At 45.6% G+C, this 19,560-nt stretch overlaps 1 protein-coding gene across 1 annotated transcript in view; it reads right to left on the reverse strand.

Moving 5' to 3' along the window:
• FHOD3 (formin homology 2 domain containing 3) overlaps positions 1-13,856 on the reverse strand; it is a 469,739-nt gene extending 455,883 nt beyond the window's left edge. The window contains exons 1-2 of the mRNA XM_010849782.1: positions 13,736-13,856; positions 7,471-7,577 (exon numbers count right to left, since the gene is read on the reverse strand). Of these exons, the coding sequence (XP_010848084.1) occupies positions 7,471-7,577; positions 13,736-13,768 (140 nt within the window). The 5' untranslated portion in view covers positions 13,769-13,856. The remainder of the gene's footprint in view (positions 1-7,470; positions 7,578-13,735) is intronic.
• Positions 13,857-19,560: the final 5,704 nt, after the last annotated feature.

Consider the following 19,560-nt stretch of genomic DNA (forward strand, 5'->3'; position numbering starts at 1 on the left):
CAGAGATGATACCACCCTTATGGCAGAAAGTGAAGAGGAACTAAAGAGCCTCTTGATGAAAGTGAAAGAGAAGAGTGAAAAAGCTGGCTTAAAAACTCAACATTCAAAAAAAGAAGATCATGGCATCTGGTCCCATCACTTCATGGCAAAAAGATGGGAAAATAATGGAAACAGTAAGAGAGATTATTTTATTGGGCTCCAAAATCACTGCAGAGGGTGACTGCAGCCATGAAATTAAAAGATGCTTGCTCCTTGGAAGAAAAGCTATGACCAACCTAGACAGCATATTAAAAACCACAGACATTACTTTGCCAACAAAGGTCTGTCTGGTCAAAGCTATGGTTTTTCCAGCGGTCATGTGTGGATGTGAGAGTTGGACCATAAATAAAGCTGAGCGCCAAAGATGCTTTTGAACTGTGGTGTTGGAGAAGACTGTTGAGTCCCTTGGACAGCAAGGAGATCCAACCAGTCAATCCTAAAGGAAATCAGTCCCAAATATTCATTGGAAGGACTGATGCTGAAGCTGAAGCTCAAGCTCTAATACTTTGGTCACCTAATGTGAAGAACTGACTCACTGGAAAAGACTCTGATGCTGGGAAAGACTGAAGGCAGGAGGAAAAGGGGACGACAAAGGATGAGATGGTTGATGGCATCACCAACTCTATGGACATGAGTTTGAACAAGCTCCGGGAGTTGGTGATGGACAGGGAAGCTTGGCTTGCAGTCCATGGGGTCACAAAGAGTCGGACATGACTAAGTGACTGAACCGAACTGAACTGACTGAAGCCCACAATTCAAGATCATGAACCTAAGCTTTGGCCAGTGCCATGCAAGGGAAAGCTCTGTGCCCAAGGAATGGACATGCACTCTCTCTGTCCATTTCTATCTTTCTGGAAGCTAGGATATGGATGAAAAGGGAAAAGCTGAAGCAACAACTTTAGACACAGAGGTGGAATTCTCATTTTGAGGATGAATGGCTGCTCTACCAGTCCCAAGAAAGACTATGTATAGTTGGACTCTTACACAGGAAAGAAATTTTTATCTTTATACATAAACTGCCATAATTTGGAATCTCTTGTTTACATCACGGAAAACTGTACCGTATTCAACATATGACTTCCTGGCTTGATGTGATGCTGGTGGGAGAGCCATTTTGTAACTATGATGAAGCATGAAAGATGAAAGCTATATCATCAGGATGACACAGCAGAAAGATAAAAGAAGCCTGGGTTCCTAAGAGCATCTTGTAATCAATTTATTACCCTTGAAATGGCTTAATTATCCAAACTTTTTAAAAAACAGACTTGGGACTTCCCAGTGGTCCAGCGGTTAAGACTCTGTGCTTCCACCGTACAGGGCACGGGTTTGATCTCTGGCTGGGGAACTAAGATTCCACGTGCCACATGGTGCTGCTCCCCCCAAAATAAAAATAATTAAATGTTAATTTTTTAAAATAGACTTCAAATTTTAGAGAAGTTTTTGACTTTTAACTCCCTCCAAGAGATCACCCCCAATCTCTCTGGGCCTTGATGTTTCTCACCTGAGTTCCAGGCCAATATTTCTCACCTGGCCACCTTGCAACTTGAGGGTAGCTTGACATAATCCCAGATTAACATGTATAAACCTCTTCTCCCCCTCCCCAAATTGCCCCCCATAACCTCCCTAATTCTCTAAGTAGTCCACCATCTGTATACCATCCACCTAATGGCATATGTCCATTTTCTTCTCCTGTTTCCCTCCCTCTACGAGCATCATATCTACAGATTCCTTCACTGGCCCAGGCCCCAGTCCACCTGCCTTCCTTGACCACCAGGTTCAGACCCATTAGATCACTCCCTTCCCCGCTCACAGCGGGCCACACTGACTGCAGCCTCCCTGCTCTGTCATTGGAGGGGTTCTGGGAGGGCTCCCTCTTTGCAGGTCAGTTTTCTTCTGAGTCCAACCCACACCAGAAAGCCCAGAACCCACCTGGGCCCTGACTCCTACCTGTCACCATGTTTGTCCTATTGCACAATTTGGCACTCGAGGGAACTTGGAGCCATGCCAGTTCCACTGTCCAATCGGCATGGAAGCTCATTTGTCTTGTCCGAGAACCTCTAAGTGGCTTTCTCCCAGGGTAATTGGAGGCTCTGGTCTAGCACTGATCCAGAGCAGGTGTGCAGGGGCCTCTGGGCTGCGCTGCTCAGCTCAGCACTGAAACCACCCTCCCAATTCCTCCACCGTAACCAAAGCAGGGCTGATGGTCTGCAGTCCAAGTCTTGCACTGAGAAGACGGGAGACCCTTAACTCTTTGGTGATTTGCCAAGAGAACCTCAGACAACAACCTCTTCTGGCTTAAGAGGAAAAGTTGGGGAAAACCCTTTACTGCATCCCACCCACACCTTTAACCAGAATCTCTCTTTTGTTAAAGTTTTTGTTTGTGGTGTGGTTTGGTTTGATGAGTTCTGCAGGTTTTTAGATTTAGGTTTAAAATATATTTTAGTGATTTCCCTTTCTACCAGGTCCAGATGCCAAGGAAACTTCAACAGAGATGTCATAGGTTAACTTTTGTATCAGACAGTAAGGAGGGAAAATGGCTTCTTATTCCTTCCAGCTTGACATTTTGAAAAGTAAAGAACTCTTTGAGTATCCGATGAAAGGCCATGAAACCCTTCTCCACCCCAAAACCCTGCATTCCCAACAAACTGCAGACATCTCAGGGGTTCCTGGACCCCTGCTACACACACGGATCCTCGGGGCTCACGTGCTGCAGGCTGAGAAGCTGGGTGTCTAAGAGTCAAACAAGAGCTCTCTCCAAACTCCTCCGCACCCCCCAAGCATGGGGGCTGGCAGGGTGGGGTGGGGGCCCACCTGCCCCTGTGAATGGGCTTCCTCACAGCCCTTCTCACCCCCAGGCCTCACATCCTTCATCTCTGAGGCTCACACTGCACTCTCCCCACCCCCACTCCACAGGGTCTCATCTCATCTGACCTTCCCACCCCACAGTGCTGTGGACACAGGATGAGAAAACCGAGCAAGAAGCGCTGTCTCAGCGCTGACCCTCTAGCAAAGGCCTGAGGGAAGTCCAGAGAAGCACAGGTGAGTGTCCAGGGTTCCTCCAGGTCAGGAGCACCTGGGGACGTGCCCAACAACCACGCAGGTCCCCCCAGCATCCCTGAAGCCCGGGGCTTCTCAGGCCCACTCACAGGTCTACTGCACCCCAACCTGCGGCCCTCGCTACCTTGGCAAAACCCCACCCTCTCACCTTCAGGACTAACCTCCAACCCGCTTCTCTGGGACAGCCCCCTGTGTGCCTTTCCTTTCAGAGGCAGGGAGGGGGACTAAGCAACAAGGTCCAGGGCTGGGGGACTGGGGGAGGCAGAATCTGGGCCACCTCTGCCCCATGGGCAAGGCTCCAGCCTTGGTTTTCCTAACAATGAGCTCTCCCCATGAGAGCTTGGAATAGACCCCGTCCTGCCCTAAAACCCAGTGACTCCCATATCAGTGCATGATCTCAAATTACGACTGTAACTATAGCTAAAGCTACTCGCTTTGGGTCTGTCTTACATGCTGGGAACCAGCTTAATGTTTTAGACACATCATCATATTTTACTTCACAACAACCCAAGGAGGCAGTATGATGGTTATATTATAATCATAATATATGATTATCGCATATATTATCCCCACTTACAAGGAAGCCAAGGCTCAGAGAGGTAGAGTAACCTTCCCATAGTCACACAGCCCTGAGGTTAACTGCAAAGCTCACGCCCCTAAATACTGTGCACAGCTGCTCTTTACACTCTCCTCAGGCCCTGAGACTCTGTTGGGGTCGCTGCTGATACAAGGAGGGAAATGGGAGTGGGTAGCATTGTCTTCATTTTATAAATAAATTTTATAAACTCTCATCAGAGGTAGAGTGACTTGCCCCATGTCACACAATGGCAGGGTCGGGAATAATAACCCAGGGGCTTTGGTTTCCACTGCCCTCTGCTGTGCCTACTCACTTCGCTGGCTTTGGAAGGCAATAAAAAGACCTGGCTTTACTCTGCTAGCATGATAATTGCTTTGTCCTTGTACTTTTGAAGGTCTTTCTCCTCTTCTCCAACTAGCTATATAGTCTAAGTGATCATTATAAACAAGGAGTAAGTTAAATTTTAGTCCTGGCAGAAAAGAGCAGGGTAATGGACAAGAACAAAGCAACCAGCTCCTCCAGCAAGAAAAACTGACTGAACACACACAACCGACACCACCACCGTCTCCACACAGCCTGCCACCCATCTTCATTGAGTGGCCACAGCGTGAGCAGGTATTTTCCTATAATTTAACAACAACAACAACAACAAAAAAAAAATCAAGAAACATAATGATTTCATTTGCCCTTTTCACGCTTCACAAGGGCAATTCTTAACCAGGAGTAAATTATATTTTAACTCCCGTTTGAGGGAGGCGTGAGCTCTCAGGCACACAGACTCTGCCAAATGCCAAGCTTCTGAGAAAAGACCCAGGAGGGCCTCTCAGTGCAAGTGTGCCCTGCAGATGCACCCAGACACCTCCCTCCTGTGCAGGGAGCCTCCACCATCACGCTGCTTCCAGCCAGCGCCCAGTAACTCACCACACGCCACCAGTGTTCACGGATGTGCTCAGGACCCGGGGATCACCACAGTGACCCGGCAATGCCAGGACAGCACCATCCTGGCCTGTCTTCTGCAGCCCAGGCCAGGCCCAGGGGCTCTCCCAACCAGAGACCAGGAGAGGTGGCTTCTTTACACTCTTCCAGATAAACAGGAAAGTCATCCTGGATATGTTCCAGAGGACAAAGGCTGAATCCCACAAATGAAGACTATTTCAGATAGAAGCCCCATTCTGGGGTGGGTTTGGGACCCAGCAGTCAAACATGCAGCTACCCGACCTCCTCTGGGCCACCCCCTCCTTCCCCAGTGTTTGCGGTTTCCCACGTTGTGAGTCCCGCCTTCTCATCTTGCCATAACTTGTTTCCCCAGCACCCCATGCCATGAGGGTGGAGAAATGTGGTCAAGGCTGCCCCTGTCAGATGGACCCATGGTCAGGGGATGGCTCAGAAGGGAACAAAGTGAGAAGGTTAGCCCCAGGATCTGCTCTGGGGGGCTTGCAGCAGGCTCCCTGGCTCTCTAGGCATGGCTGCAAAGAAGCTGGCATCTGGACACCATGTTTATAATATGAGCTGTAGCCTCAGGGCCAGGGGATGGAGCCACCCTGCAGTGGGTGCTGCTCCAGCTACAGATAGTTATTAGCCTGGAACTGAGGAAGTCCTTGCATGAACCAACCGTATGTCCCCTCGGGTGCCAATGTACATCCTCAGGAGAACCTGAAATGTATATTCCAGAAGCTCCTGGGATGGCAGAGGAGCACGGAATTGGGAACCAGTCACACCTACGGTCAAAAGTTGCTCCACCTTCTACCAGCTCTGCCTCCCTGGACATGTAATTGAACTCCTGGCCCTCAGTTGTTTCAAATGAAACATGGAGATGAGAAAATCCAATCCCAGGTTTGTGCCTATTAAGGAAATGAACCAGTAAACAGACATGCCATGAATAATGGCGTGTGGTTGGCATATCAGGTGCTTCATAAGGTTACTCTCTTCCCCACTCTTAACTCTTGAGACTCTTAGCTATTAACATTTTTTTCCAAGCTGTCATTTCCAAACTAGTCGTGTTTTGATAAGAAAGAAAAATATCAGACAGGTCATGGTTTTCAAGCACAACAGCACTACGGACATTTTTCAAATTGGCAATGATCTACTCATAACACTCCTGAGATCTATTTGATCAATGAAACATGAAGTCATCCCATTAGACTGTCATGCACCTAATGCTGACATCTTAAATAAAGAATGTCATTGTCAAATACTTGGTAAAAACTATAGCAAAGGAATTTCCCCAAATCTTTCAGTCTTAACAATGTAATTTTTTAAAATGATGGTGAGCAGAATTTGATGTGACTTAATAGAGATACCCCTCATGTGTGTACAGCCTATGGCATTTCCCAGGTCTTTTCATGGCTTCTGAATCCACTCAGGAGACAGGAAGCGCATCCTGAGAGAACTTGACTGGGTTCCAACCAAGGACCCTGGTCTCGGTGCTCAAGCGCACGGCACTCAGGAATCCATTCTGGGCTCCTCTGTTCACCTGGCTCCTAGTGCACATTAAGTGCCTCTAATGTGTTAAGAAAAGGCTAGGCTGGGTATTCAGGCAGTTCTGATCTAGGAGAATTTTAGCAGCAGAGAAGAGAAATAATTAAGGGGACCATTAATGGGGAGAGGACCATAACTTGTGATAGGTATTTAAGCAGAGGAAACTCGGGAAGTCATCAATATATTCTGGTATCAGGAAAGCAGCACCAAGAAGCCTCCCACTTTTCCTCATTTTTTGAGCCACTCATGAAAATCAGCACTCTCAGATAATATTCATTTGACTGCAGTACATTTTTAACTCAGGAAAGTTTGCCTCAAAAAATTTTTTGAAGAAATCCCTGAGTAGCAGGCATAGATGGCTGGGCATTATTTGGAAAGGAAGAGGGAGCCTTTGAAGGTTTCTAAGGAGGAAGGTGATAAAATCAGAGAGAGATTTGGTTCTGGATGAATGAGGAGTAGAAAGGGAGGTGGGGGGGCCCATCCAAAGGGTATTTTGATAATCTAATAAATACATAATAGTATTTTACAAATATTAATGTCTTGGTTTGGGCAAATTTGCATTGGTTATATAATATGTTAACATCATGGGAAGCTGCGTAAAGTGTTATTTGGAAAAGTCAGTGCTTTACTTTCAACTCTTCTGGGAGTTAAAAATCATTTTGACACGAAAAGTTAAAAAAATCTGGAAGAGAATAAAACAATCACTTGAAAAAAATAATCTAATAAACATAGGAATGGCTAATTGTATGGGTATATTCCTACAGTGGCTTTGCTTTCTGTATATATTTCTGGTTTTTTATATGAATTGCTTTATTCAGACTCACAGCAATCAGAAATACTAAGCAATTCTAGGTATAGGCTAAAAGTAACTTGATATTAACTAACATAATTAATAATTATTTTTTCCACTAATGAGTTCAAAAGATGATACAGTATAAAATGATCTAAAGGGGCATCTGCCAAAAAACTAAATATCCAGGAGTTATCAACAAAAACAATGTATAAAATAGTTGTCAATCCACTAAAATCTGGAAAATATTAATTTAACTACGTTTGGGTTAAAAAGAAACTTTGAATGTAAATATCACATGCTTAATTAAACTACACCAGAAATTCTCAACCCCTGAGTAACCTTACCAAGAAGAGCTACTCAAATTCAAAGAGTCTGCAGTTACTACTGGTGAGTGAGTCCTTTTGTGTGACTGTGAGTGAGACAAGGTGAAAGCTATGGTGATTTCTCCAAAATATTTGAAGGCCTCAATGAAGCCCCATTTCGTGGAGGGTCGGGACCAGCTGGCAGGGACAGCAGTCACTCTTACCCAGCGTCATCCTGGAAGCCTTCTAACTCGTCCCGTTGCTCGGCCAGGGTGGCCTCCAAGTCCAGGTAAGTACCATTGTGGGAGAGCTGCAGGGTGCAGTCGTCCAGCTGCAAGAGAAAGAGCTTGTTAAGCCCAGCTGCTGCTGAGGTGGGGGCTGGAACCCAGAAATCACTTCCTGTTGCCCTCGTGTGTTTTCTGAAATCAACCATTATCGGGAACTTCCCTGGTGGTCCAGAGGCTAAGACTCCACGCTCCCAGTGCAGCGGGCCGAGGTTCGATCCCTGGTTAGGGAACCAGATCCCATATGCCACAACTAAAGATCCCACATGTCGTAACTAAGACCCAGCACAGCCGTATTGATCAATCAGTATTTTAAAATAAATCAATAAAACCATGCATTATCCCCAAATCTGGATCCTAATGGAAGAGGTAGGATGTTCATATAAACAGATTGGAAGCAAACTGCATAACAGGTAGACAGAAATTATACCCACTACGTGAATGACATAGACAGGACCTATAAGACGTGGCCAGGGGAGGAGAGGCACTGGGCCAATGTCACCTTTCACTTTCAGGGGCCCAGAAGAAGCCATGGATTTGGAGAGTGGAAACTAAGATGCCAATGGAACCATGGATTGAGAGACACAGTTTAAAAGGCAAATTTGGTGGAGAAAACATGCTGTTTCCTTTGACCCAGTGAGCAGCCTACTCACTCAGATTCTATGGTCAGGTTTGTTCCATTATAATTAATGCTGCTGCTAAGTCGCTTCAGTCGTGTCCGACTCTGTGCGGCCCCAAAGACGGCAGCCCACCAGGCTCCCCCGTCCCTGGGATTCTCCAGGCAAGAACACTGGAGTGGGTTGCCATTTCCTTCTCCAATGCATGAAAGTGAAAAGTGAAAGTGAAGTTGCTCAGCCGTGTCCGACTCTTAGCGACCCCATGGACTGCAGCCTACCAGGCTCCTCCACCCATGGGATTTTCCAGGCAAGAGTACTGGAGTTGGGTGCCATTGCCTTATCTGAATGGCAATATATTCGAACTACAACTCACCAAAAAGGACACTAGGTCTCTTTATTACTAGTCTCATTTTTAGAAAATTTATTTAATAAATACTTGTTGTTGTCATTGTTCAGTCGGTAAGTTGTGTCCACCTCTCTGCAACCCCATGGATTGTAGTCCACCAGGCTCCTTCTGTCTACGGAATTTCGGAATTTCGTAGGCAAGAATACTGGAATGGGTTGCCATTTCCTTCTCCAGGGGATCTTCCTGACCCAAGAATCAAACCTGCATCTCCTGCATTAGCAAGCAGATTCTTTACTACTGAGCGACCTGGGAAGCCCATTAACAAATACTTATATGTTGTTAATTACATCCATTCGTAATTCTAAGCATTTTACATGTTACACCATCTCATTCTCACACAAACTCTAGTGATTTCCTTTGTTATCCCCATTTCACAATAAGAAAGCTGAGTCACAGAGACAGATTAAGACACTTGTCATATCTGATAAGTGATGGAGGTGGGATTTGAATTCAGGGAATCTGAATTGAGGTCATGCTCTTGACCACTATGCTCTGCATCTGCTCTATGGCCAGAGACCTTCTGAGGACTTGAAAATACGCTCACAAAAATGCAACTTTGGTGATCGGAGCGCCCTGGTCTGGCCAAGGTAATGCTGCAAGCTTGCCAACGCCATTCCCTTTCCTCCTGGGGACAGAGACCATGTATCGCAGGTTTATAGTTGGGCTATTGCTGGGTAACTGAGTACTGACCACTGGAATATAGGTGAAAGGGAAGAATCCCAACAGGCCTGGCCAAAACACTCCTACCCAACCGCACACCTTTCTTCTCGTGCCTGTGGCCAAATATAGAGGAGCCAGAAAGGACTCTCAAGTCTGGAAACCAGCAGACCCCAGATAGAAGCAGCTCAGGTCCCCACATCACTGCATGGAAGACAGCATTGTGCTGCCCAGCTCCCACTCACCCATCCTGGACAGTGACAAGAGCAAGACATGAGCCTTTGCTCTAGTAAGTCATTAAGACTTTGAGGCTGTTTCAATTAGCCAGCATGACATGACATTTAGAATAATCCATACACTTAAAAATACAGGAAAGCAATTTTAACCAAAGATGAACATTATGAGAAAATCCAAGTATATAACTTCATGCTTCATTTCTCAGTAAGGGTGGCTCTTATTATTCATCCACTTGATGAGTTAAAGCTCTTATTCGAAAATGCCAGGAGACTAGGGAGAAGTGGAGGCAAATACGTGGCTACTTCAAAACATCTAGGTAAAGGCCTGCTAATCTTCCTGCTATAAGGGAGATTTCAAACAAGGAATTAGTCTCCTTTGATGGAAAAGCTTTGCTTATTATCCTGAACAGGAGAAACAAAGACTGTCAACTTGTCCAGAATCAGCATCTATAACAAGCTGCTAATTCTTGCAGAGACCCCCACAGCTCCACGTTTCTGGTTATCCTCAACAGAATGAAAGGAATTTGTTCTTTGTTATTTGTAAGAAATAGTTAAATCATTTGAAGGGGTTAATCCTATTTGATTCACTTGTTTTATTTCCCTAATAACAAACTATTAAAGGCATGCTGGTGAGGGTCAACATTCTTGACTGGCACTTTACAGATGGGCAATCTGATCTGAGAAAGCTGGGGCCCAATGGGCCAAACTCACTGTACTCTGATGCCAGAGGTGCCCCCAGGGTTTGGGGGGAACACTCAGGGGAGGTGTGCCTAAGCTTTGGGGGGACACCCAGGGAGCTGGCTTCCCTGCTTACAGAAGCAGAGGATTTCCTGCAGAAGGCATCTCCTGGGCTTGGGTCTCCTGCGGACTAAAATCAGCCTTTATCATTCTTAGGTGGAAATTCTAATTAGACAAGGAAATGTTACCATGTCCACTGGTCCTTGTGTACGTAGAGCTGTAATCACTGCAGCTCATTCTTTCTTTTAACTCCTACTGGCATGTTCAACTAATAAAGCTTTTGTGGTCCATTCTGTTGACAGTATCAACACTTCTGCTCATTTTTAATCCCACATATCATCAACAGACTAGCAGACAAGGAAACTGAAAGCCCTTTGCATGCTCAGTCGCTAAGGAATGTCTGACTCTTTGAGACCCTGTAGACTGTAGCCCGCCAGGCTCCTCTGTCCATGGGATTTACCAAGCAAGAATACTGGAGTGGGTTGCCATTTCCTCCTCCAGAGGATCTTCCCGACTCAGGAATCAAAACTGCATCTCCTGCATTGACGGGATTCTTTACCACTGAGCCACCTGGGAAGACCGAAAGCACTTTAAGCTATGATCATTTCTTTTGCCTCCATCCTTGGAAATGTGAACTGTGCGAGTCCAAAGAAGGAAGCTTTTGGATAGAGTTTCTGGTTCCCCTCGAGGGGGTTGAAGCCATTTAGAGGCTGTGGTCCACACTCAAGCCAGACAGAGAGAACTGAGTTGGAGAGGAATTATTGCTCTGTTGCACAGGGAGGAGAGATGTGCACGCTTATGTGGTACAAATATTCCCACCATGGCCGGTTTCAAGTACCAGTGTGAAGTCACTGAGTGTGGAGCTAAAAAGAGATACACAGAAGCTCACCAGCATATAGTATTTTTATCATACAGATTCAGGAGATGAAAGTAACTCCCAATGCAATGAAACAATTAGAAAGTAACATGTTTTGAGTACTTTTTTGAGGTAGAGTTGGCTCACAATATTATCAGTTCCAGGTGTAATGCAAAGTGAGTCAGTTATATATATATATATAGTATATACTTGGAGAAGGCAATGGCACCCCACTCCAGTACTCTTGCCTGGAAAATCCCATGGACAGAGGAGCCTGGTAGGCTGCAGACCATGGGGTCGTGAAGAGTCGGACAGGACTGAGTGACTTCACTTTCACTTTTCCCTTTCATGCATTGGAGAAGGAAATGGCAACCCACTCCAGTGTTCTTGCCTGGAGAATCCCAGGGACGAGGAAGCCTGGTGGGCCGCTGTTTATGGGGTCGCACAGAGTTGGACACGACTGAAGCGACTTAGCAGCAGCAGCAGCATAGTATTTACTTAGGTGTACATATTTGAATATTTTTACCTTTGTTTCTAATATACTAATAACTTTTGTTCATTGAATATATATATATATACAGGATAATTTAATTTTGCATAATGACTGCATTGAACAAAATTCCCTCTCAAACCACCCAGACCAGGTTCAGCACATGCTGCTTCTGGCCCTCCCAGGTCATCAACTTGAGGCACCTCAAGTGGACACTAGCAGGGAGTGGACGAAAGGCTGAGTCCCCCTGTCCTGGACGTCAGCCCTCACCCTTCCCCCAGTCCTGTGCTCTTCTCCTTAGCTGGAGCAGATGCGGATCACTAGGGGCCAGCAGACATGAATAAATGTTAATCGCTCAGTCGTGTCCAACTCTTTGCGATACCATGGACTATAGTGCCCCACCCCCAACGAGCTTCCTCTGTCCATGGGATTACTGGAGAGGGTTACCATTTTCCTCTCCAAGGGATCTTCCCAACCCAGGGATCGAACCCAGGTCTCCTGCATGTGGGCAGATTCTTTACCATCTGAGCCACCATTCTTACCAGCAACCATGGTTATTTTCCACATCGTCTTCACTCCATACCTCCTGATTTTATTCCCAGCAGCTGGGGTGAATACCTGGTTGGCCCCACTGCTCACCCTGACCCACCAGGTACCTGCCTCCTCATGCTCCCAGCAGCCCCAAATCACAGCAGGACCCCCCCACCACCTCCCCAGCCTCCAAAACCACAGAATCCCAAAACCTTAGCAGAACTGCCTGTTCTCATGATTCCTCTCCTCACATTCAGGGCATCAGTAGCTACTGCCATTTCCATGGTTCAATTTTAATAAAATTATATGTTAGGCATGGGCTGGGCACCAAGGAACACATACTGGCTTCCTTTCTTCAAAGATCATTTTGTCAAGCAAGTACGACACATTAATAGAACACAGAAGAGAATGAAAAGCCACATAAACCAACCGTCAAAATGTGTGGAAGTTCACCTTCAGTTGTATTCCTTCAGCTGTAATTAGCATCCACAGCCCCCGAGACCCAAGCATCCTCTATCAGACAGGACATTCCCCTTCCAGCAGAAGGGCTACCTGACTTCCTAAGCCAGGTGTCACGACCCTGCCTCCGTAATTAACAGCTGGGCGATTTGTGCAAGTCCTTCAACTAAAACAGAAACAATGACTCTGTGCCCTTTAGTCCCTTGAAAGTGGGGCTTACAGTAGGGCTATAGGAAGGGGGCAAGGTCAGCTTGCTCCCCTTAGCAAGCTGGGGCACATGTGCACAAAGGGGTCACCGCAACTCAGGCAGCCTGTGAAGATGCCAAACAAATCTGCACATGCTGGCCGCTGCATTCCACGACATGAGCCCCGCCATCACCACACCCCAGATGCACAATTAACTTGTAAACCATCACGTGAGCCAAGGAGCAGGAAAAGCTACTGGGCTGGACTGATGCATGAACAGTAAAAACCCCTTGGTACTTTGGAGTTCGGCTTCAGTTACAAACAAATTGATGGGTATACCAAACGCAGGCTTCAGTCTTGTCAGGGATAACTAAGTTAACAGTCACAACAGAAAGTACAAGGCAAATAGGCGGCGAGTGGCGCTTAATTCCAATCTAGTTATTAGAAAGGGTTAGACAGAACCATTCAGGCTCTGCCCACAGAGTGGAGGACCCGGACGCCTCCCTGCCAGGCCAGTTCCTGACAGGAACCTCAATTCCTCCTGACATGAAGGGAACCTGATCCCCCCACCCCAGGCCTCTCAGGTCAAATGTCTTCCCAAATGACTGAAGGGCCCTGGAATTTCCTGACTCCAGCGATTTTCATGTCAACCCTGATCCCCTGGCAGCGTGGCCCCCGCACTCCTTTCCTGGCTCTGGGTTTGGTGGCCAGGACACTGCCGGGCTCTTCAGGACACAAGGCAGAGCCGGAAGCCCGGTGGGAAGACAGCAGTGCAGGGCGATCTCAGGACAGTGGCTAGGGAAGGTGAGCAGGTAGTGACAGTGAGTGGCTGGGGGACCAGGAATCTGGTGGGGCTGGGGTGCTTGGGAAGGGGCCAGTCACAGAGCCACACGAGGGACCCTTCCAAGTACTCTGGAACTCTGTGCCACTCCTCCGGGTCAAAACAAACCATTAAAATGGGGCCTGGAGCCCCAGAGACACGGGACAAGCCCTCCCATCTTTGTAGACCACCTGCATGAGGTCACTCACCTTCCCCTGACCGCTCCTACAAAGACAGTGCATTCAAAGATGGAAAAGGCAGGCTCGCCATCCTGGGGAGGAAAAATACCTAAAACAAGGCTGACGTCACTTCTCAGCTCATACCTTCTCTTCTTTCCTTAATCCGGTGAAGTGGCATGTTACTGGGGTGGTTAATGATTATCTGGGTTGGGCAGCAGGTCTAAAGGAATCCTTACTCTAGGCAATAAAGTTCTGGGGAACTCTGAAATAGATTTGCACAGAACTGTTCTATAAATATACACGAGGTCTAATCTTAAGCTAATTTTGGTAAGAGTTCAGAAGTGGGAAAATACATGCTGATTTTTTAAAGAAAAAATTAAAACAAATGTCATTTGCTGATATCATTTCAGGGGTTCCTCCTGTCCCTGCATCATTTTTGCAGCTCCTTTCATCAAGAGGTGGATTCCTTCTTGGTTCCTGGACTCTGGGCTGGGCTATGTCTTGCTTTGGCCAACGAGGTAGCGAATGTGACATGGCAGAGACTTGAGAGACACCTGCTCACTAGGGCTGGCCTCTCCTGTTGCCCTTGGAACGCGGCCACCACTGAAGCAGCCCGGGTTCCCCATCTCCAGGGCACCTGGTTGCTCCCACTGCCCCTGCCGACAGCCTGCCAACTGCCACACACGGAGCAGGGCCAACCTGGATCCCCAAGGCTCCAAGTGAGCTCCCAGCTAATGACAGACCCAGGATGAGGGCCAGCCATGATGACCAGACTGGCCCAAAGCAGAACTGCCCAGCAGACCCACTGGACTGGGGCCATGCTTGTTGCTTTCAACCAATCTCTTCTGAGCCTGTCACCTCCATCCACAGCATGTGGGCCCCCAGGGATTGCGGCCTCATACTCGAGAGTGGTTGGTGCCGGGCTCTGAGGTGGGTGAGAGCTCACCCCACCAAGGTGCCCACTGAACACACCGTGACACCACTGGCTCGAGGCAGGAGCGCCAGCCCCAGGCCCGGTCCTCAGCCACCACGGTGCGTACATGCCTGGCCCTGCCCCTCCTGGAGGCTGAGCCCCTACCAGGGACCAAGGACAGAGGACAGGAGACAGCAGCAGCTGCTGGGGGGAACGTGCCAGCGAGTGGGGGCACAGCCAGCTGCACTGTCCCCCCAGGAAGGCGAGGAGGCGGCTGAAGGTGAAACCCTGCAGGAGCTGCAATCCCAGGCCCTCTGAGCCTGTGCCCCCATCTCGTCGTACAAAATGCACATTTGAAGGGTAAAATGATGAAGACTTTCAAAATGGCAGCTTCCAGCCCAGGGCCCTTCTGACGGCGCTGGACCCGCTCCTGGCTCAGAAGTGAAGCCCTGCTGTGCACCCATGTCGCTCCAGGGCCGGATCCACGGTGGGTGCCCTGTGCCCCCCACTCCAGGCTCACCCCTCCCTCAGAGCAGCAGGCAGGCAAACCTCGCATCAGGTCAGCTCTGAGACAGCTACGGTTTCCCCCTCCACTGGGGCTCCAGTTGCAGGGCAGTCATGAAGCTTCTGGCTTCCCTCAACTTTGTGGTTCCTTCTAAAGGCAGCAGAGACTAGAAACTCAGATGACAAGCAAAACCATCAGGAAGGACAGCTTTCCAACAAGCAAGGCCGCATGTCCCTTTCACAATTCTTCATAAACCTTCACAGAGTCCTGGCTCGGCCGGTCAAGCTTTAGTGGGCTTTGGTTGCCCCCATCCCGTGAGGGCCAAGGCCGAGGGACGAGGGCACATGCCGCGGGGCCACCCCCTGCCATCTCCTAAGACAGGCAGTGAAGACATGGCATTCATTTCAGCATCCTTCAAACTACACGCACTTTCCATGTTCATCCCCTTCAAATGCATAACACATCTCACAACAACAACAAAAATGCATAGTTTCACATAAAGCTGTGATTTGGACATAATTTAAAAATAAAAGGAACGCTGGGTCAGTTTTCTTTAAGAGAAAGACCAAAGGAAACTGACTCACGTGATATCAGAAGAAATCAGGCCTGTTGGTTAACCCCAACAAATCATATTTAAACTTCTAAATCTCTAGGGGCCCATTTAGCCACTTTAGAACAACAAATATATTGTGGGTACTTCATAAATGTTTTAGGGTTACATACAAGGATATTTTTGAAGATCGAGCCTATATGGGTTATGAAATAATATGAATGTATTTACTTTGAAAGCGGTTGGATTTTACTTCCTCGGAAACCTTTAGTAAGTTATGTTATTTGTGGCCAGCAACCTCAGTGAGAGAAGCAATGTCCTGATATTGATTTAGGCAGCTTCCAAATCAAGCCCCAGACTTCTACTTAAGTCAACAAAATTGCACAGCTCACCAACCAAAGGAAGGGCTTCTGCCAAATTCTAGAAGAAAGACAAAGGCAAGGTTTCTCCCATTAAGAGCTTAAACTGAGCAACATGATAATATGGCAAATATTTGTATTATATTACAGGACCTTTCTATCATTAAATAAATAATCAAAATCCATTAAACTTCTCTCTTAAAAAGGCCAGACTATATTCACTTGTGTTTTTTCATTTTCTTTTTTTAATTTTAATTGGAGGCTAATTACTTTACAATATTGTAGTGGGTTTTGCCATGCATTGACATGAATCAGCCATGGGTGTACATGTGCCTCCCATTCAGTCAAGCTGAAAACTAGTTATCAGCACCAAGTTTCAGTGTTGTTATTGATCTATTATCATTCACTCATTCACATGAATAATCCTTTCCTGTGCTCCTTCTCTGGCCTGGCACTGCGGTATGTCCTTATATTACAGGCCAGGTTCCAGGGGGCATTCATGGCTGTGGATGGGCCCAAGCCCCAAACAAGGAAAAGAGGAGAACAAGGAGTTAGTAACTTTGCTGTTTCTGCTCTTACTTTCGCTGGAGGGATGAGGGAGCTGAAGTACGATGGATATAAAAGCCCTGACACAGAGGAGGTTGAGTAGTAGAGATACTAAAAGAAAGCAGGCCAAGGGCTCTGGAGGGGAAGACTCAGTGGCCATAGCAGATTTTAGACTTGATTCTAAGGCAACAAAAAGCTGTGAAATTGGTTGAAAACAGATGCATGCAGGATCACTTTTGCAATATGAGGACAGAAGGGGGAAGATAAATAAGAGGCCACTGAAAGAATGGCGGGCAATTTGAAGGTGGCTGGGACAACAGTGGAAGCAGTGGCAACAGAGAGAAAAGAGGGGAGAGGATGATACAGCAGAAAAAGAGGGGAAGGGAAGAAGGAAAAGTGAGAACGACTCAGTGACTGGTCAGACGTGGAGGATCCCACAGGGTGTCTTGCTTGAGCAAATTAATAAACGCTGCTACCATTTACCAACGTGGGGAACATTATACAAAAAACTGCTGGGGGCGGGGGGATAGGATTAAATTGGTATTTCTAAGATGTTATGTCCAAAACAAGTGGAGGAGTTGAGTAGAGAAATGGATTTGGGCATGAAAAAAAACACGGCGGTTGAAAGCTCACAGTACACCAGTGAACCTAAGGTAACAGCTAGCTCTTTGTGGCTGGAGGTTCTCTAATGGTGTCCCCCTTTTTGTTCCTAATAGTGGTAATTTGTGTTTTCCCATTTTTCCTCTAATAGAGGTCTTTTATTCACTTAATAGTCTTTTCAAGGAACCAACGTTTGATTGCATTGCTTTTCCATTATTTTACGTCTGTTTTCTATCTCATTAACTTCTGTTGTCTTTGCTATTTCCTTCCTTCAATATTTTTGTGTTTAGTAAGCTGGGTTTTTTCTAATGTATAAAACGTGAAGATTTTCAGTCTTTCTTTCTCTCAATCAGGTGCATTTGAGACAATAATTTTCCTCTAAGTAAGGTTTAACTACAGACCACAAGATCCAATATGCTGTATTTTCATTATCTTAAATCCAAAATATTTTCTCAATTCCACTGGGATTTCTTCTTTGACCCACGGGCTATTTAGGAGTGTGTATTACATAATTCCCAAATATTTAGGAGTTTTCTAGCATCTTTTTTTTACTGTTTATTTCTAGCTTAATTTCACTATGACCAGAAATATATTCTGTATGATTTCCAATCTTTGAAATTTTTTAAAATTTCATCAGAGTACAGTTGATTTACAATGTTGTGTTTAATTTCTCCTGTAAAGTGACTCAGTTATACATATATATATTCTTTTCTTTCCCATTATGGTTTATCACAGGATATTGAATAAGTTCCCAGTTCTATACACTAGAACCTTGAAATTTCTTGAAACTTATTTTATGGCCCAGTAAGCACGAAGGATGTGTACTCAACAACTGCAGTGTTTGTTAACTGAGCTTCTCAAATCTCCTCTATCTTTATTGTCCTTCATATGCTTATTCTATAGAGACATATATTAATTTCCCACTACAACTGCAAATTTTTCTTTTTTTCCTTTCTGTCAATATTTGATTAGTTGATTTAGACTTACTAGTGAAAATATTATTTCCTAGTCTTTTAGCACCATGAGATTCCCCCTTATCTCTAGTAATGCTTCTTGCCTTACAGATTCTGGCGTCTGTTACTAGGATGGCCATACCAGTTTCTTTGGGTTAGAGCTGCACGGTTTATCTTCTTCCAGTCTTTTACTTACAACATTTGGTGCTCATATATTCGATATGTACCTCGTGTAAGTAGATAACAGATTTTATCCAATCTGACAATCTTAGTTTTTTAATAAAAGCATTTAACGAAGTCTGTCAACCTAAAGTGACTGCTACTGTCTAGGTTCAAATCTACATATTTAGTATTTGATCTACATGGTCTAGTTTACTTTTTCTGCCTTTCTTGGCATCTATTAGTTTAAAGCACTATTGTCTACTATTTCGTATTTCCTTCTTCTTATTCTTCTCATTCCTAGCTATATATTCTTTTATTAATTCTTTCAGTAATTTATCCTCTAAATAATCTGGCTTCCTAACTCAGCAGAACCTACTATGAATGAGAGTTATCACTTACCGGAAAATGTAAGGGCCCTAGACCATTTTAATATGGTATACACCTTTCAACATAGTGAGAGATGTATTTTGGACCCCATGACATAGTATTGTCTGGCAGTCAATGTTCATTTAAATTCAATCACATTTTCACTCTGGTCTCTTGCCCTTCATTCCTTCCTGGGTTTCTGTGCTTCTATCTGTGATCATTGCCTTCTGCCTGAAGAAGTCTAGTTAGCAGTTTTTAAGTGAGAGTCTACTGGCAACAAATTTCCACAGTTCCTATTTTCTAGAAACACCTCTATTTCAATTTTTTTTTTTTTGGTAATAGCTGTACTGAGATATAATTCACATACCCTATAATTCACCTATTTAGAGTATACAATTCCTTGGCTTGTATATTCACAGACTTGGCCGTCCATTACTACAATCAACTTTAGAACATTTCCATCATCCCAAAAAGAAACCACATTATCCATCGATAGTAACTTCTCATTCCCGCAAACACACCCGCTCTCTACCCAGAAACTATGAATCTACTTCCTGTCTCTACAGATTTACCTATTCTAGACATTTCATATAAATGGAATCACACAATAGTCTTTTGTGACTAGCTGCTTCCACTACTTAGTACAAAGGTGTCAAATTTCTTCCTTACTACAGCATTTATCAGCACCTCCCTCCCTTCATTGCTAAAGAATATTATATTACACAGATACACCACATTTGATTTATCCATTTATCAGTTGATGGACACTGGGTTGTTTCCACTTTGGGACTATTATGAATACTACTACTATGAATATTTGTGCACAAGTTTTTATATAGACATATACTTTCGTTTCTCTTGGGTGTGTATCTAGGAGTAGAACTGCGGAGTCCTTTATGCG

This window comes from Bison bison, unplaced genomic scaffold, assembly GCF_000754665.1.
Source record: "Bison bison bison isolate TAMUID 2011002044 unplaced genomic scaffold, Bison_UMD1.0 scf7180017864286, whole genome shotgun sequence".
Taxonomy (NCBI): Eukaryota; Metazoa; Chordata; class Mammalia; order Artiodactyla; family Bovidae; genus Bison; species Bison bison.